The sequence below is a fragment of the Manacus candei genome, unplaced genomic scaffold (genome assembly GCF_025592945.1).
Source record: "Manacus candei isolate 608988 ecotype Guabito, Panama unplaced genomic scaffold, ASM2559294v1 h1tg000046l, whole genome shotgun sequence".
NCBI classification, from domain to species: Eukaryota; Metazoa; Chordata; class Aves; order Passeriformes; family Pipridae; genus Manacus; species Manacus candei.
The window spans coordinates 4,364,097-4,380,942 of NW_026138094.1; the positions used below are offsets into that span (position 1 = coordinate 4,364,097).

General features: G+C 40.3%; 2 protein-coding genes across 5 annotated transcripts in view; both read left to right on the forward strand.

The window, feature by feature from the left end:
- ATOSA (atos homolog A) overlaps window positions 1–1,500 on the forward strand; it is a 47,969-nt gene extending 46,469 nt beyond the window's left edge. For all 3 annotated transcript variants that reach the window (XM_051797000.1, XM_051796999.1, XM_051797001.1), the window contains exon 12: window positions 195–1,500. In XM_051797000.1, the coding sequence (XP_051652960.1) occupies window positions 195–348 (154 nt within the window). In that variant the 3' untranslated portion in view covers window positions 349–1,500. The remainder of the gene's footprint in view (window positions 1–194) is intronic.
- Window positions 1,501–5,175: 3,675 nt separating this feature from the next.
- ARPP19 (cAMP regulated phosphoprotein 19) lies at window positions 5,176–16,757 on the forward strand. Of its 2 annotated transcripts, none has more exons than XM_051797025.1 (3): window positions 5,176–5,386; window positions 9,989–10,111; window positions 13,490–16,757. In XM_051797025.1, exons 1-3 carry the CDS (start codon window positions 5,342–5,344, stop codon window positions 13,658–13,660), a joined length of 339 nt encoding a protein of 112 aa, XP_051652985.1. In that variant the 5' UTR covers window positions 5,176–5,341; the 3' UTR covers window positions 13,661–16,757. The 2 variants fall into 2 exon arrangements, with proteins under 2 accessions (XP_051652985.1, XP_051652986.1); XM_051797026.1 differs by lacking the exon at window positions 5,176–5,386 and adding an exon at window positions 7,633–7,916.
- The last annotated feature ends 89 nt before the right edge of the window (window positions 16,758–16,846 follow it).

Genomic DNA, 16,846 nt, shown 5'->3' on the forward strand with positions numbered 1-16,846 from the left:
CAGAACTTTTAAATGTCAAAAGAAACAAAGTAGAAAGAAAGCGTTAGGTTATACTTTCTTCTTCCATTTTAACTGACTCATTTCGTTAGTTCAAATGTGTTTTGGCCTTAACGTCTTAAAGGAATGCATTTTATTCAATAATAACTAAAGATCAAGTTTTGTTTTAGATAACACAGGTATTTGTATCTTTTCAGGTTCCAGAGTTCTAAATCTGGAAAGATCTACCTCCACAGAGATGTAAGGCTCCTATTCTCTCGGAAATCCATGGAAGTTGATAGCGGCGCTGCATATGAACTCAAATCTTACACTGAATCTCCAACAAATCCTCAGTTTTCACCAAGATGCTAGCAAACAATGGCAAACTAAAGTATTCATTTTACTGTTGATTACTTCTTACAAGCGAAGATTGGTAGAGTCAACAATATAAAGTTAAGTCTGTAAAGGAAGGAAAATAGCGCTCAAGAGAAAGAAGGTTCTATGTGATCCTGGACCAGTTTTTAAAAGGTTTCTGGAATGAGCTTTGTGTATTCCAAGTAGACTGGAAACATACTTAAATCTAATCTTTTTGTACTGTTTAAAACCACTTCATTGGATGTGTTGCAATAGCAAATTCCCAAGTTAGTTTAGTGTTTACACTTTTTATTTTATTTTTCAGTTATTTAATATTTAATGTTTCATTTAATACTCAAGTGATGTTTGTCTTTAGTGTTCTAATGTAGCATAAATCCTATGTAAAATCATACTATGTATTTTTGGCATTAATATTGAAATCTGAAATATATACAGATGTCTTTAATCTGTGTGCTGTTTTAAGTGATATTCATTTAAGTTATTGAAAATGGGGACAACAGGTGAATTTCCATAACATTTCATACTATGCAAGCATTTAGCTGCTTTTTTCTCTTTAATGGTATCCGTTTCCATTTTTTCTCATATACAGATTTAATAACACTTGTGACCATAGTGCAGATTGTTTATTTACCTACTCATGCATTCAGATCATTAATTCAATTCACATTTTGCTCCCTCAATTTATTTTCTTTCCTTAAGGGCCATTTTAATTTTGCTTTCTGTTACTAGTTTTTCTCACATAAAATTCACGCCCTCCCCCATTTGATTTCTCAGATTGTGTTAAAGGATGTACTGTGCGAACAAATTAGTATTTATATCTTAAATATATGCAAGAGCTATGAAACTTGTACTTTTTGTTTTATTTTTAGATGAGAAGGATCTTCATGTAATCCTAAATATTTTTCATAGGTCAATTCCATGTAAGCCACTAGGTGGCCATAGGAAGTTTTACTAGCAATGCTACACTGGGAATATGAATATTTTCCGATACGTATGTGTATTCCTAAAAGAAAACACAGTCAGATGAACAGTTTATGCTAAGTGTTTAACTGTGTAACTGAGAGAAATAAAGTTAGAAGCATTTGATTATATTTGAGGTATATATTTAATAATGAAAATGAAGCTTTATGATGTTTGCTGAAGATCTGAGTTTCTCAACCGTCTCACCTTGATTTATATGTTTTTCTTTGCATTGCTGTAGGTTTTTAGAGTGTCAGTAATATGAAAGGTGACCTTCGTATTTGAGAGTTATCTGATGAAGACTCTGGAGAAAGAAAGAATGAATGTGCATCTTGTATATTCAGCACTGCCCTTAGATGAGAGAAGTCAGTGTATTGTGAAATCTCCAGGAAGTCTGCCAGGGATCGTAAGGGAGACTGGACTTTCCAGATGATGCTTATCAACTATCTTGTATATGCAAATGCCTGCTGCTACAAAAGGGCAAAGCTCAGATATTAGAGTTTGTTCCCCACTTAAACAGTATCTTCCCCTCAGGTTACACCAGGTTTTCAAAGGTTACCTATCATTTATTTCATAAAGGCTTGGGGAAAACACTACAGGAAGACATTGCTTCCAGTTTCTAGTCATTTGTGTGCCCTTTAAAATTGAGAAAAGGCTTCTTTTGCTAGCAGAAGAGTCAAATACAATTGCAGTTGTACTGTGTGCAGAACTAGAGTCTGGACTAGTATATCAAGACTGTGTCCTAGTTCTTGTGTAGCTGCTATTGAGTCATAAGCAAACAACATATCCTCGAAGTACTTATTTGTGTCATGGTGCACAGCTGCTTGCATACTTGATGAGAAAAGGACACACTTCTAATGAAAAGTCACCATTCCCCTCTAGTAGATTAACCTTTTATTTTACACTGACATTATGCAATGTTTGTATCTTGATAACATTATTTAAATAGACTTCTTCAAGCCATCTCCCTTCAGAGTAATATATAAATTTGCTTTGAACAGCAAAGAAGTGTGAATTTTGAATATGTTGTTACTAGAAGTCATGTCTAGGAAATAAATTTGTATTAACTTAAATAGTCAAACTACACTTAGTCCCTATATGGATTTGGAATGAAAGTTACCTTAGATTATCTGAGAGCATCTTTGATTTTTACTGAGTCATTCTCCATTTACAGCTTGATCTGAGTAAACACTTTCCATTAAGGACACACCTGAAGAAAGGCTGAATGCTCATAAACTATTAACTAAATTCCACATGACCTTCTATGCACAGGCTAAGAAATGAGACTAGACTAATTTTTGAGAAGTCACAGACTCTTTACTCAGTCAAATACTACTTGACCTTTTCACTATAAGCAAAGAAAGCAATTTAGTTCTTGTATCTCCCTTCTCAGCCTTTTTTTCTTTATCTAAGACAACCCCAGCCTGTTCAGTCAGCCTTGTCTTGTAGATTTAATTTTCTGCACCTCTCATCATTCTGGCTTTCTTCTTTTGGTCTGAATCAATCTTGAAGTGTCTGAGGCTGGACAGAGCACCTGAAGCAGAGCCTCTCTGTGCCAATCAGACTGGAAGAATTGGTTGGTAAATCTTATGGATTAAAGTCCTCTTCATACATCCCGTTGTAATGTGTGGTTTTTCAGTATCAGATGTCAACTTGCATTCATCTTGTTAGCCTGTATAAGAGGTGTCCTACCTGCTATTCTCCATATAGTATCTCTCCTTATGAAACTTTGTTCTCTTACTACCCAAGATTTTATATACTAAACACAGCATTGCCATTGGAACAATTGATAGCCATTTCCAACAAAGCTTGCATCCACCACATTAAAGTTTCATCATTAAGTTTCCCTAATTTGCATGGGGAAGTGTCAGAGATTATAGTTTGTTACTAGCTACCTTGATCAGGCCAGATTGAACAAAAAGAAACATTAAACCCATTGGTTTTTATAAGGTTTGTTCAGTAATTTTCAGTAATGTTTCTGTGCCCCCTTGTCTTCGTGATCTGCTTTAGATACACATCCTTAAAAAACTGACCTAGTTTCTGTAGGCTTTCTTGTATTTGAAGACATTGAAGAACTTGGGCTTTTCCTGTGGTTCTGAATTTACTTCCCATCCTTCCTCTGCATTGTAGAGTTTGTTCCTTTAAAGAAATAATTTCATTAAGGAACTGCTGAATCCTCAAAACTGTGTTTTCCCTCAGATTAATTTCCTAAGAGAATTGAAAGAAATTCCTGAAGTTTGCAATTCTTGTCCGCTGTCACTGCTTTGTTGTTCTGCTTCCTTTCAAAATCTATGAACTTCATCCTTTCTATGATCATTTTTCTATGTTGCTCTGTTTTTTACACCTTCAGACCATTTCTATCTGGTTTTGCTAGAAGGAAATGTGGCACACCCACTACTATCATGGCTTTTTCTGTCATAAGGCAAACAACACTAGTGTGTTCTGTGATTTTTGCTGTGCTATCTGACCAGCAGTATCCCTTTCTGAATGAGGGATATGCACATTCCTTGGCTTCCTCGCAACTACACAGTCCGGCTCTTTGAACAAGTCTCTGTTGCACAAGAAACCCACTTCCAACTACTGGTTTGTGGGGCTTTCAGTACACTTTGACTGCTTCTGTTTTGATAGACTTTTCTGACTTGTCTCCTGTGGCCTTCCCGACCATAATCCCACAAAGCCTGTCCTTGCTTGTCCTTCCTGAGCTGTGCTCCAGCTGGTTCTCCACACCTGGCAGGGTCTGCAGGCGGGACTTCTGAGCCAGAGGGCATGTGGAATGTGGGGATACACAGTGGTGGCAGAGCTGGAGGTCAACATTATGGGAAAGTGGTGAAAGATGGTAGGGAAAGACCTTTTGTATAGCAGAAGTGGGAGCACACATGCAGTTAACTACTAAGTAGAAGCCATACCTGCCATTCACATAATCCCTGTATGTGGGATCTCCAAAGGTTTATTAACAGTGGGCTGTTGAAAACTCTCCTTTATGCTCTTAAAGAGAGTCCAGGGGAGGTTATTGTTCAGCCAAGAAGAAGACAGGGAAAAGTAGATAGGGAGGGGAAAAAATACCCTGTATAACGTGATACTGTGCTGTTAAGAAGTTCCAATGGACCAAGACCTCCTATCCTGCCAGCTGTGTCTGGGACTCAGGAGATCCTCTAATAATGCTGGCTGAGGACTCGGCTCCTCATGTTTTCATCACCAAAAGTAGCCGTTTTAGCCAAGCAGCAAAGGTCTTTTTTTTCCCTTGACCTCGATGCTGGGCCGGGGAGGCCACAGGGGGAAGGTGTGGGTGGTGAGGTGGGGGTGAGGTGGGGCCGCTCTCTTCAGTGAGAGGACCAGAGGAAATGGCCTGAAACTGACGTCGGGGAGATTCAATTAGATATTGTAAAGACAGAGGAGATTCAAGTCAGATATTATAACGACTTTTTTCACCGTTAGGGTGGTCAGGGATTGAACAGGCAGCCCAGGGAGGTGGTGGAGTCACCCTCTCTGGAGGTCTGGATGTGGCGCCGGGTGATGTGGTTTAGTGTTTACAGAGGCAGTGTGGGACTGGATGATCCTAAAGGCCTCTTCCAACCCTGATGAATCTATGGTGTTATTATTCTAACAGGGGTGGGGCACCGGCGCCGTGCGGCCGAGCTTCCACCTCTGAAAGCCGCCTCACGGTGCCCGGCCGAGCCCGGCCGATCCCGGCACCCCCAGGGCAGCAGCAGGGCGTTCCCCGCCGGAGCCCGGCCGGTCCCGACAGCCCTGGCTCAGTCCCTACACGGTGCCTCAGGCGGGCCCGACCTCGAACCCGCGGCCCCGGACGTGACGCGCGGGGGCGGAGGCGGATCCCACTCCCGCGCACGCGGGGGCCGAGGCGGAGGAAGTGTGACCCCGCCGGCGCGCCGTCCCGCGCGCGCGCCGCCATCTTGTGCGGGAGGAGGAGGCGGCAGCAGCAGCAGCAGCAGCGCCGCGGAGGAGCCGCGGCCGCGCCTCCCGCCCGCCCCCGTCCCTCCTGCCCAGCCCCGCCGTCCCCTGCCGCGGCGCCATGTCTGCCGAGAGCCCCGAGCCCGCCTCGGCCGAGGAGCAGAAGGTGGGTGGCCGGGCCGAGGGGCACAAGGGAGCCCCGCGGGGCTCCTCCCGCCTCCATCGGCGCGCCCGGGCCTCTCCCCCCCCTCCCCCGGCGCGGGGAGCCCCGCGGGCCGTCCCGCGTCACGGTCCGGCCGCCCCGCACAGCACCGGCTGCCCCAGGCCCGCCGCCGCCGCGCAGCAGGGCCCGGGCGGTCTCCCCGGGCAGTGTGGGCCCCGCCGAGGCGGGGGGGCCGCTCCACCATGTTGGCGTTCCCGCTCGGCCCGCGGGCCTGCACGGGCCGATGGCCTTTCCCGTTCGTTCCCCGCCCCGGCCTCGCTCCTCTCGGGTGCCCCGCGGGCCGCGCCACCCGGCGCGGTGGGTTTGGGCTCAGTCGCAGCGGCGGGAGGGAGAGCAGTGGGAATCCGGGAGCTAAACGTTTGTTTCACTTTTAGAAAACGTTTAGCTTTTAATATGAGCTGTTTAGGAGGAGAAAAACCCAAAACACAACGAGCGTGGCCTGTGCTAGTTACAGCTTTCCTAAAGAATGGCTGGCTGGGCTGTTTTAGGGTATCCCTGTTATGTCATCTCTGTCGGTAATAATCGTATCGTTTCTTAAGTGGGATTCGGCCTTAGGGATGACTGTGCTGTGACTTTAAGAAGCCGTTTGTTTTTCAGTCTTGTCATTGCCGTGTGAGCCCAGTCGCAATCCCCACGGCTATTTCCGATCGGGAGAAGTTACGAAACACAAGTACTGCTTTGAAGAGCGCTAAAAAAAAAAAAAAAGCTTAATCTACTTCAGATGTCAGGGTTTTTTTTAATAATTTACAGTTTGTAATATGAGTTAGTCGTACAGGTGGAGCTTTGGGGGTTAATCCGGAAGGATACCTTCTCAATAGGTGCAGTAATCAGAACCAGCTGCTTTGGCAGGGCTGTAATCTGCTCTTAAATAGGTGTGTTCTGCAGCGTGACTTAACGCTCATGCCAGGTAGGCTGCTGGGGGATACTGTTCCTGTTCAAAGCCTATAAAAATAAGTCCCTGGCCTATGCAGCACTCCTAGAATAGCTCTGTAATAGGAGCATAGTTAAATATGTGGTAGCAAGTTTATTGTGATGCCTTCTAGTGTGTTCTGATGAAGTCGGGTGATTGTGGCCAGTTCTGCTAGCAAAGTTTCAGGCTAAGTCTTGAAATGCAGTGTTTGGAAAAATTATATGAGAGACAGGAGTTCCTTATTGGTCTGCTGATTTAGTTTTAATCTGGTAAGGTGTTCAAGAAAAATTATATAATATGAATAAAATAAAACTCTTGTGTTCTGTGAGATTATGTCCTGATGTGGTATCAGTGCCATTATGACATTGCAGTATTAACTTCCACTAAAACTGTTGGTCTGGGTAGGCAGAACTGAACATTTAATGCTTACCTCTGAAATACTTACATAAACAGCCCATTTTCCAGTACTTATTTATATGCATGCTTAAAAAAGATGACACCCCTAAATGAACTTTGAGGCAGCACTTTCATGATCACAGGCTCTTTTCTAAACTTTTCTAATGTGCTGTAAGAAGCTCGTGCATGTGCTGAGTGAGAAAGGTTTTGAACTATAGAGTGATGAAAATTGAAAATTGGCCAAGGACCAGCGTTTCCTGTTCTCGGTGTGAAAACTCAGGACAGTGGCAGGGGGAAGTTCAGAAACAAAGAAACTTCAGGCGTAGGACAATATATGCTTGGGTGACTGACTCTTTTTGCCTTAAAAGCCTGTATTTTTCAGGAAGCTGTTAAAGGTGGTGCATTTTGTTGCTGAACTGGCTTTTGCCACATCAGTTTGCTGTAGGGTTGGGCTGTTTTCCCATTTTCTGCTTTGCATTTTGTCTAATGTCCTCTGTTAAAGAGGATGAGCTGTTCATACCACAGTTATAAAAGGCTGATGGCTCCTTTTTTAGCCATGCAGTTCAGTAGTCCACCAGATATGTAACTTTATGCTGCTAGTACCTCTCTAAAAGCAAAATCTATCTTTAAATGAGTTAGGTAACTACAGCCTTCCTGGTAGAGCATTTTAATGACTTCATGAGCTGTGTCAGATTCCTGTAGAGAACTAAAATTATAACTTTTGTGTGGTTGTCACTAGGAAGAAGAGCATGGTATATCTTGATTTCCGCCCACTTCCCAATCATTTGTTAGTCACTTGGTTGTTGCTTCTGTAACTCAGGGGAGAATGTTCTAAATGTAGGAGTGGCTTGGGTTAAAGTCTTTGTGGTTCAGCAACACATCTCCAGGAGTGCTCAGTACCATCTAGTCCACAGAAGAGTATAAGACCAAGATGTGCAGGCAGTGATCTTCCCAAGAAAACGCTCTAAGGTCTCAGCAGTCTGGAGTTTAGAAGCCTTCTGAGCAGCGAATGAACACATCAAATTGCTTTCTGAATCCATCTAAATTCTTGGCACCCCCTGTATCCTTCAGCAAGGAGTGCTGCAGCTTAACTATATTTTACGTGGAAATCTGTTGTCTTAGGTTGAACCTGCCTTCAGCTGGTTTTGTTTGACACCCCAAGTCACGGTATTGAAATTCTTTAATTCGTCTTCCATAGTTTTTTGAGCCTTAGTTGTTTTTGGTCATCAAGAGTAATAGACTGTGGTCTGTATCCTTTTGAGCTGCATTGATGCGTAACACAGTGTTTTGTGTTTGGATTGCCTGCTGTGCGATAATTTGTCAGCCCTGTGAGTTTGCATAAATGTCTCCTTTGATGAACCATGAATGCATATTTATATAAGCTATTTATTGTTGGTCTGGTGTTCTTAAAAAATATCTCTGTTTGGATTTTAGTGGCAAAATATTCCCCCTCAAATGCTTTGTTGGCTCAGCAGCAAGGACCCAGTGATTCAGCATTAGATGTTGAGTGTGTTGAGCTGAAAAGATTACTTTTGAGAAAATCCAGTCTCTGTCGGCATGTTAATGAACTACAATAGGGATAACAGCAGTTGAATGATCTATAACGCATGAAAACTGTGGTCTTGGCTAGTATGACATTATATAGTGAGAAATGGTGTAGTTTTATGTTCAGTAGAATCAGGGGAACTTTGCCCTTTATTTGTATTTGTATTTTGCATTTTATTGCCCAGCTGCATTTTGATCTAATAAAAAGCACTGGTGCCTGTCATCATAGAAATTTCTCTTAACCTGTTATGGGAATTTCTGTCTTTCCTTGGGAGAGCTGTTGATTCAGGTTCCTGCTGTATTGTGCAAAGCTGTCCTTGAGATGTCTTGGCCTAATGGAGGAACAAGACAATGTTATATTTTAAATCTCTTGTTATAATCTTTGTTTCTGAGGCTTCTTACCAGAAAGATATTGAATATTATACAACTTGGAGCTTTTCTAAGAGAGATAGGAGAGCACCTAGGATAGGCGAGTGTGGTGGCTCCAGTTCTTTGGCAGTTCTCGCTTAAGTAGCTCCCAGCTCGTGTTCCTCTGTCCTCACTGCTGCTGTGCTAACATACCTGTTTGTGTAGCTGCTTGGTGATCCACACTGTGGAAATGGATCCAAATAAAACAGCCCAACAAGGGGAGAAGGAAAAAAAAAAAAGATGAATGGTTATTTTTCTGTTGAATTAGTTTCTTTAACCCATTACTGGGGAGTACAGGCAGTCATGCTGATTGATGCAATGCAAAGGATGATGACAGGCATGGAAAAGAGTGTGAAGGGGCTGCCTAAGCAGCTATAAGTGGACATGAAACCTTAGTCACATATGAATGAGGCTCTCCTGATTTCAATGGCAATTCTTATTTCCTACCTAAAAGTCTTCTTGTGACTTCAATTGATAATTCCAACACTACAGCAGTCAGTGCAAATCATTATATATTTTCCCTGAACTAGCAATGGTTTGCGTAAAAAAAAAAAATGGCCATGGCCAAATACTGGAAAGAGCAAAACAAGAATTTTGATTGAAAGATATTTTAGAAATGATCCAGTAGAATAAATCATAGTTCATACATCAAATTGCTACGTGGACAGGAACAGATGAGTGTAAAGTAGAGGTCAGTGAACAAATTGCAGTTTTGCCAAATAAGTATCTTCAAATTATTATTTTGAGCATCCATATTTTACAGTGTACTCATAAAACAGACATTTTATTTTACACAAATGCACTGTCCAACTGTCTTCATCCTCATAATTTTAGGATAATTGTAGACATATATAAACACAGTATTGCTGTTAATGTGACAGCAGGTGTGGTTTGGGGGGCTTTTACAGTGGATATCAACACAGTACAGTTAGAGCAGCCACACAGAGCAGCGTGACAATGAAACAGGGACATTTGGAAAAAACAAGTATTCAGCATTTGTTCTTAGTGGAATCCTTGTTTTGGCAAAAAAAAATTAGTTTTGTTTGAGAGTTTTTCTTTTTCAAAATGAAACAATACAAATTTAGAATAGACTGTTTTTCTCTGAGAGGGAAATGCGCACATCTCCAGGAGGAGTATCTAAGATGGGAGGCTGAACTCCTACAGTTGCTGTCAGGATTTGAGAGATGCCTCACTTGGTAGCAGCATGTGGGTGTATTACCTGCAGAGGTATTCTGCATAAATATACATTGTTCTGTATTTAATTTACAGTATCTCTTGTCTTTCAGGAAATGGAGGATAAGGTGATCAGTCCAGAAAAAGCTGAAGAAGCAAAATTGAAAGCAAGATATCCTCATCTGGGCCAGAAGCCAGGAGGCTCAGACTTCTTGAGGAAGAGGCTTCAAAAAGGAGTGAGTTCTTTTTTGTCTATAGGGTGTGGACAAAAAATGCCAAGATTTATATGTCTGGTTGACTTTTTTTCCTCTCCACAGGCTTTCGTGTGGTAAGAACTTTAAATTTTGAGAAAGCACAAGGAAGAGAAATTTGTTTCCGCAAGAGGAATGCTGAGTTGGCAGGATAGATGTTTACAGCATTAGGGGCTCAAACACACTTGTTATAAAAAATTAAATTTAGAAGCTGTGGTGATAGACCTAATAAAAAACATTACAGCAAACACCAAGGGTTAGAACCTTATCCCTATTCTGTAGGGATTTTATCTCGCCCGGTCTTGTGACCCCAAAATGTATGTTCACTCCTTTTATCCGTGTTTTTAGCACATGAAAGTTTAGCATCTGCTCTTGGACCAGCCATCACCTGACATCAGTGGTTTGAAAATGGTGGTATAGTTCTGGATATACACCCTGACCAAAAAATAGTGAGAGAAGAATGAAGAGTGAGTTAATATTTCAGTACCTTTCCACATCTAACCAGTGTTTCTTTATTTTTTTAGTTATTCAGCTGTTTATTTTTTTAGTTTAATTATTCATAAAGTGGTTATGTAATGCCTTTCAGGCATGCTAGAACTCTGTTCTTGGAATAATCCTGGTATGTCACTACTTCTGATGGTGCTTTCATTGCTGTCACACTTGTTTTTTTTGCTATTGTCTAGGCCCTTTCAGTACATGCAGTGTTTCCAAGTATAAATCCCTCGCAAACCAGCTGCTGGAGTTCAGTGCTGATCTAGTTCTATGCTACTTGGTAACATCTCCTGGGAATGTTTACCGTTGGCAGTTTTTTTGGATAATCTTTCTCTCATAAGCTGGAGCTTATGCAGCATAGTTAATGGCTGCTGGGCATGGGCAAGTGGGAGATGAGGTGACTCCCTCTGAGTTACGTGGGTCAAAGGCAGCCTAAATGACGCTCCATTTGTTTCAGTGTATGTATAGACACAGGAGGGACAGGTAAGTGTGGATTGTGGTGATAATTCAGGAAAACAGACCAGCATTCACTCACCAAGGATTGATAGCCATAAAGGAATTATGACTTCTTGCACTTGGTGCAAATGTGAGAAAAACTCTCCACCAGCAAGAACAACCTGTACAAATCTTCATCTTGATTATACACTGTGGAATGTAAAGGCTGTTGCAACATGTACTTTCAAATTTGAGCAGAGGCAGATCAGTGGCCATCTTAATTGGCTTTTGCTACTTTGATGAAAGATGGCATAAAATTGTGGATTCCAATTCTTAATATGTCTCCTTGAGTTCCTGATGTGGTGATAATAACTTTCTTCCATTTTGTTTTCTGTTGTTTCTGTTTATGGGCTCAGTGTCTTAAATGAGGAGGCACCTTTACTTGATACAGGTCCTGGTGTACTTGATGAAGTTTAAAATAGGGTGAGGGTAGTGAGTGTGCTTTCAGATAGTGTTTGTGACACAAAGACAGACACTGGACAGACACTGTCAGTTTGAAAGGGATGATCAAATACAGGCCATCTGTGAGAAGCTAAAATAAATCAGGAAAATAGAGGAATGAGTTGAAGGAAGAAATGGACTGATATGCTAATGCATAAAGGATGGTAGGTTTTCTCAGATATTCCTGTACATGTATATGGGCAGCTGTAGCCCAAATCATCTTCAATTTGGCAACTAGGACACACTCTGCCAGTTCATATTTGCTGTCCAGAAATGTTCTGCCTTGTGTGCACACACCATTATTAGCACACTTTCTCCAGAATAGTGGTAGACGAGAACAATGTTCCACCATGCTCCTGTGGAGGGATTCTATTTGGAACTCTTACATGGACAGAAATAGATCTGTTAACAGCTGCAACACATCTAAAGATTGAGTGATTCTGTTATTACCTAATTGCTGTTTAAAAGTTTCTTTTGGTTGCTTCAGTTTTGAAGGGCAAAATGTGAAAGCCTTTTTCCAAATCAGATCATGTTCTAACTTGAGGTGTAGGCTGCAGGTGTAGCGCTAGAACACTGTTGTGTGAACAGGGATTACACCATCAAAAAGATTGAATTGGGAATAAAATTGAATTTTTGAATAAAAGTGTGTGATTCAGATGTATTACTGACTGCATGGGAGAAAGAGATTTGGTAACTTTAAGGCTCTGACGGGGAATATTTAAAGCCACTTTCGGGAGGCCTTGCCTGAGCAACCTCCTCCCCTTTTGGTAAAGACCTGTTAAATCGGGTGTTCACATTACTTCTGTCTAACAACTGCTGCTACTGAACATTTTGCAGCTGGTTAATACTGCTGCAGAATAGTGTGGTAATAATATACTGCCTGGAAGCACTTAAACATAGGAGGTACTGATGGCTCTTCTTCAACTGACTGAGGACTAAGCCTATACAAAGCTGACTGGGGGGCCTTCTCTTCAGAGATGATTGTGATTGTAACCAACAGTTAGTGGTGTGAATCTTAATACTGATTCTAATTTTTTTTTGGCCTCATATGAAATCTGTTCCAGGTCATGGGTTACAAGTGCCTAAATGGCAGACCTCATGGTAAGATGTAAAAAAAATACAACTTTTCCTGCAAGATGTGTCAGTGAGCAGTTGAAGACTTGATGCAGAGCTTGGATGAAATTCCATGCCTCATCTTGCCATGATGTGGATAAATAAGTAATTTGGCCTTAACATCCATAGATAACTTAATATTTTGAGAAATCTGACAACTCTTAAAAGGTAATGCTAATAAAAATTTGCTGATGGATTAAGGAACACTGTTTTAGAAATTCAAACTTAATTTACTTTTGTATTAAGCCCTGGAATGTGGGGTAAGAATTTCCTTCACACAGTGCTTTTCAGAAGGACTGTATTGTAGATTTGACTTTGCTAAATAATTGGTTTGGGAATTTTAGGGATTATAGTTTCACTGCTTTAGTGTATGCAGAAAACTGGTTTTCTTGTTATCATGCAGTTTCCTGCTACTTTCATCTTCTGATATGATAGAGCAGGCTCTGTTCTCCAGCTTTAGTTCATGCATTGTTTGGTTATTCTGTGTAGCAGAACTTGTTCACTGCAACAAAATTTATAAACCTCAAGGTTTCAATTGTCAAAGACGAACTTTTGGGAAAACTAAGGCAAGAATAATGTTCATGTATGGTGTGAGTTTAATGGCATATATAGAACCTATATTTACCTGATGTTAAGAGTTGAGCTGTCTGTGCTTAATAATCTTGATCATATTTTTTTTTAATTGATGTAGAGCCACTTGATGAATTGGGGAGGTTTTATAATTGTTTTCAAAATTAAAACTACCTATTGAATGATGTAATTCAGTGTATACATGTCATAAGATTTCAGGATTTTAAATATATGTATGCTTTTGTCTTCTAGCAAAAATACTTTGATTCTGGTGATTACAACATGGCTAAAGCAAAGATGAAAAATAAGCAACTGCCTACTGCAGCTCCTGACAAGACAGAAGTCACTGGTGACCATATTCCTACTCCACAGGATCTTCCACAGCGGAAACCATCTCTTGTTGCTAGCAAGCTGGCTGGCTGACGAGAACAGCTGAACTGCATGATTATTCTCATTCCTGTTATTTCTCCTTAATAGTTATTTCTCACCCTCACATCACCCTTTTTCTTTCTTACACTAAGTCATGAGACTGACAGCTTTGCAGGTAGCGATAGCATGTGCTGCTATTGTAAGGGAATACTGTTAAGAGTAAAATGTAGTATTTGGACTAGTTGAGAACAATGCACTGATTAAAAAGGACAAGTTTGGTTAGAGCAATGTAATCTACTTGAAAATGTACATATTGCCCATTTCCTAGTGTAGGACTGGTTCCAGCAAGTGACATCGCAAGTTTTACAACTTCTAATGTTTCTGCTTTTGTTATTTCATCTTAATTACAGCATATTTGTATTTAATATAACCTCCAGTTGTGTTGGGTTTTTCTTCCGTGTTTGGGTTTGTTGTCTAAAATAGAGGTTTAGACCACAAGTTGCTAGATGGTAAAGCATGTACAAAAACAAAGACAGGGCTCTGATTGAATTTTGTTTCTGCTTTTGAACTTGAACGGCCTTAAACCTGTTTCAGCTTTAACAATAGAGTTTTTACTTGGGCAATATTTGCCCATTCTGGTGTAACTCTTGTGAACCTAGTGCTTATTGACAACTGCCTGTTGAAGCTGGTATTCTTTTCAGTTCCGTAGCTTAGGACACACTTTTGTTGAAGATGTGAATGAAGTGTGCATGTGCATAGACTGTTGAATTCACTCTTGTGCCATTTTTTGTAAATACAATAGTTTTGCACAACCTTTTGCAAACGTCTATTAGTTTTACATTTTAAAAAGCAGATAATGTGCCAATCAAAGCACAAGTGATTCTGTATCTTTCAAAGTCTTGTCCTGAAACTAAGAGCCCAGAATCTTGCTACTGAAAGTAAAAATTGTGTACCTGAAATTTGTGAAACACATTGACACTTGACTCAACCTTATGCTTTTGCAGTTCTAAATTTTGTTTTGCAACAATATCCAGCATTCAAATATAAATCTGGAATTTGTACCTACATTTGCAGGCAAGTGCCCTTTTTGTTCAGCAGCTGTTTAAGCTTTAAAAGCTGAAATGCTCTGTCTGATGACATGGAATATGGCTAAATGTACTGTTCTAGAGAGTTCCCTGTGTGACAAACATCACATCTAGGCTCACTGACGTTTGATATGCAGTTGTGTTTGGGCTATTTTAGACTTCAGGAAGCAGAAGGGTGTAATTTCTTTTTTCTTGGACTCCTGAGGACGTAATAAACTGTCTCCTTTTCTCTTTGTTATACAGCAGCCCCTCATTGGCTTTGGGGAAACAAATACCTGGAAATAGTATTTCTATAATGACCTAGTGAGAAATAGGTAACTTTTCATATCAGAAAGTAGGAATGAACTCCTGTTCAGGTTTATGATGCAGATTGTAAGTACTAGATAGACAAAATACATAGTTGATATTAGACAGGTGACTTGATGCATTTAAAAGCATGTTAGTTCAATGAAATCAGAATATTAAAAGTGCAGTATGATCCATAATGTAATTGATTTTCATGTAGGTAGTCACAGCCTTCATGTTCTTTGGGAGAACCAGAAACTCTTTAAAAAGACCGGTTTGCTGAATACCTTTTTCTTTAAATAAATAGTCCTGAAACAGCCTATTAAAAATAAAGAACCAGTGTAGGTATGATAAGAGAAACACTCTTAAAGATGCATGTTTTTAGAATCTTTGTGTTGACTTATTCAGAAAGGTCTTGCAGTATAAAGGACTGCTAGTCAAAAACAATGCTGGCCCGTATCTTCTGCAATGCTCTCTCTAAAGGCAAACATAAAATGGCCAAGAGAAAATGAATAGTCTTTATTTGGTCCGGTTTTGATCAGAAAATATCAGTGTCTGCATAATGTCTTTGATTCAGAAAAGTAATTCCAGAGAATTGCAGAATTGCTAAACTGATTCTTTTCTGTATAGCCCTTTTCTAGTAATTACATGGGCTCTGTCAGGCCTGTCCTTATTCCTTATCCTCCACTAGTACTATAAAAAATTTGTGATTTTTTAAAGAACAGGTTGAAGAAATGGACCTACTGCTTTAAGAAATCAGGCTGGAAGAATAACAGGGAAACTGGAAATATTGAAGCAAGCTACTTTTTATAGATGTTTATTCTAATGTCAAAATCCCTCTTTATTTTTCTATGCATAAGTGAAATTGAAACTTAATGATAGGACTGGGCCTGAAACAAATGTTGAACAACTTAAGGTGACTTGCTGTGTATTGTCTGGTGGCACTACTCTGTAGCTCCCGTAAGGTGAGTTTTCTTGATGTTTGGGAAGGTTTAAAAAGATAGCCATTTAAATTTAAACATTCCACTCACTCAGCTGTGACTCAGCTTGTCCTGCTGGTTGGACAACACAAGCTCTTCCGATGCTCACTCGGTGACTTGGAGTTGTTAGGATTACCACAAATTCAGCTATGAACATATTATCCATGTGTATATTTGAAGTACTGTAATACTAACTAGGTCAGTGACTGATTATGAGCCTTCACATCTGACAGACCTCAGCAGCAGGCACAGCTATTTTGATTCCATACACTGTATAAAAATTAAAGTCCAATAATCACTTAACAGTAAATCAAACATGACTGCAAATCGATGCTTACTTTCAGCTTACTCCAGCAAGATTAACTCATCCAAACTGATGTACATAATGTATTATATGAGTTTTACCATTTGATAATTGCCTTTTTCAAAGAAAACCTGTCCACACTGTAGACTGGCAGTCCCTTTCATATCTTGCCTTTAAAGATAGACAGTGTTTAGTTGTTAGAGTAGTACTCATGTAGACTTATAATAGCAGCTAGCACCAACATTTTATTTGAGATAGTTAAGTGAATTAATTACAACTTCACAGATATGTCCCCAAATCTGTAACACCAAAGGCTTCCCTCTCATTGTTCTTGGTGTAGTAGGACAGTGTTTGTGTAAAGGCCACAGGAGTACATTTTGTTGGACATATTTACACCCAGTCAAGATGTTAAGGTGATAAAAATGTCAATTGTTCTTTACAAACTTACACATTGTATAGTATACAGAATAAATTGATTTACTTAGTTTTTATTGCAACGTGGAGGTTTGTCTCATCTTTACTGTGGTTTCCTAAACAATACTGGATACTTCGGTATTCTCTACGGAAGACTTCTAAATCCTAAATC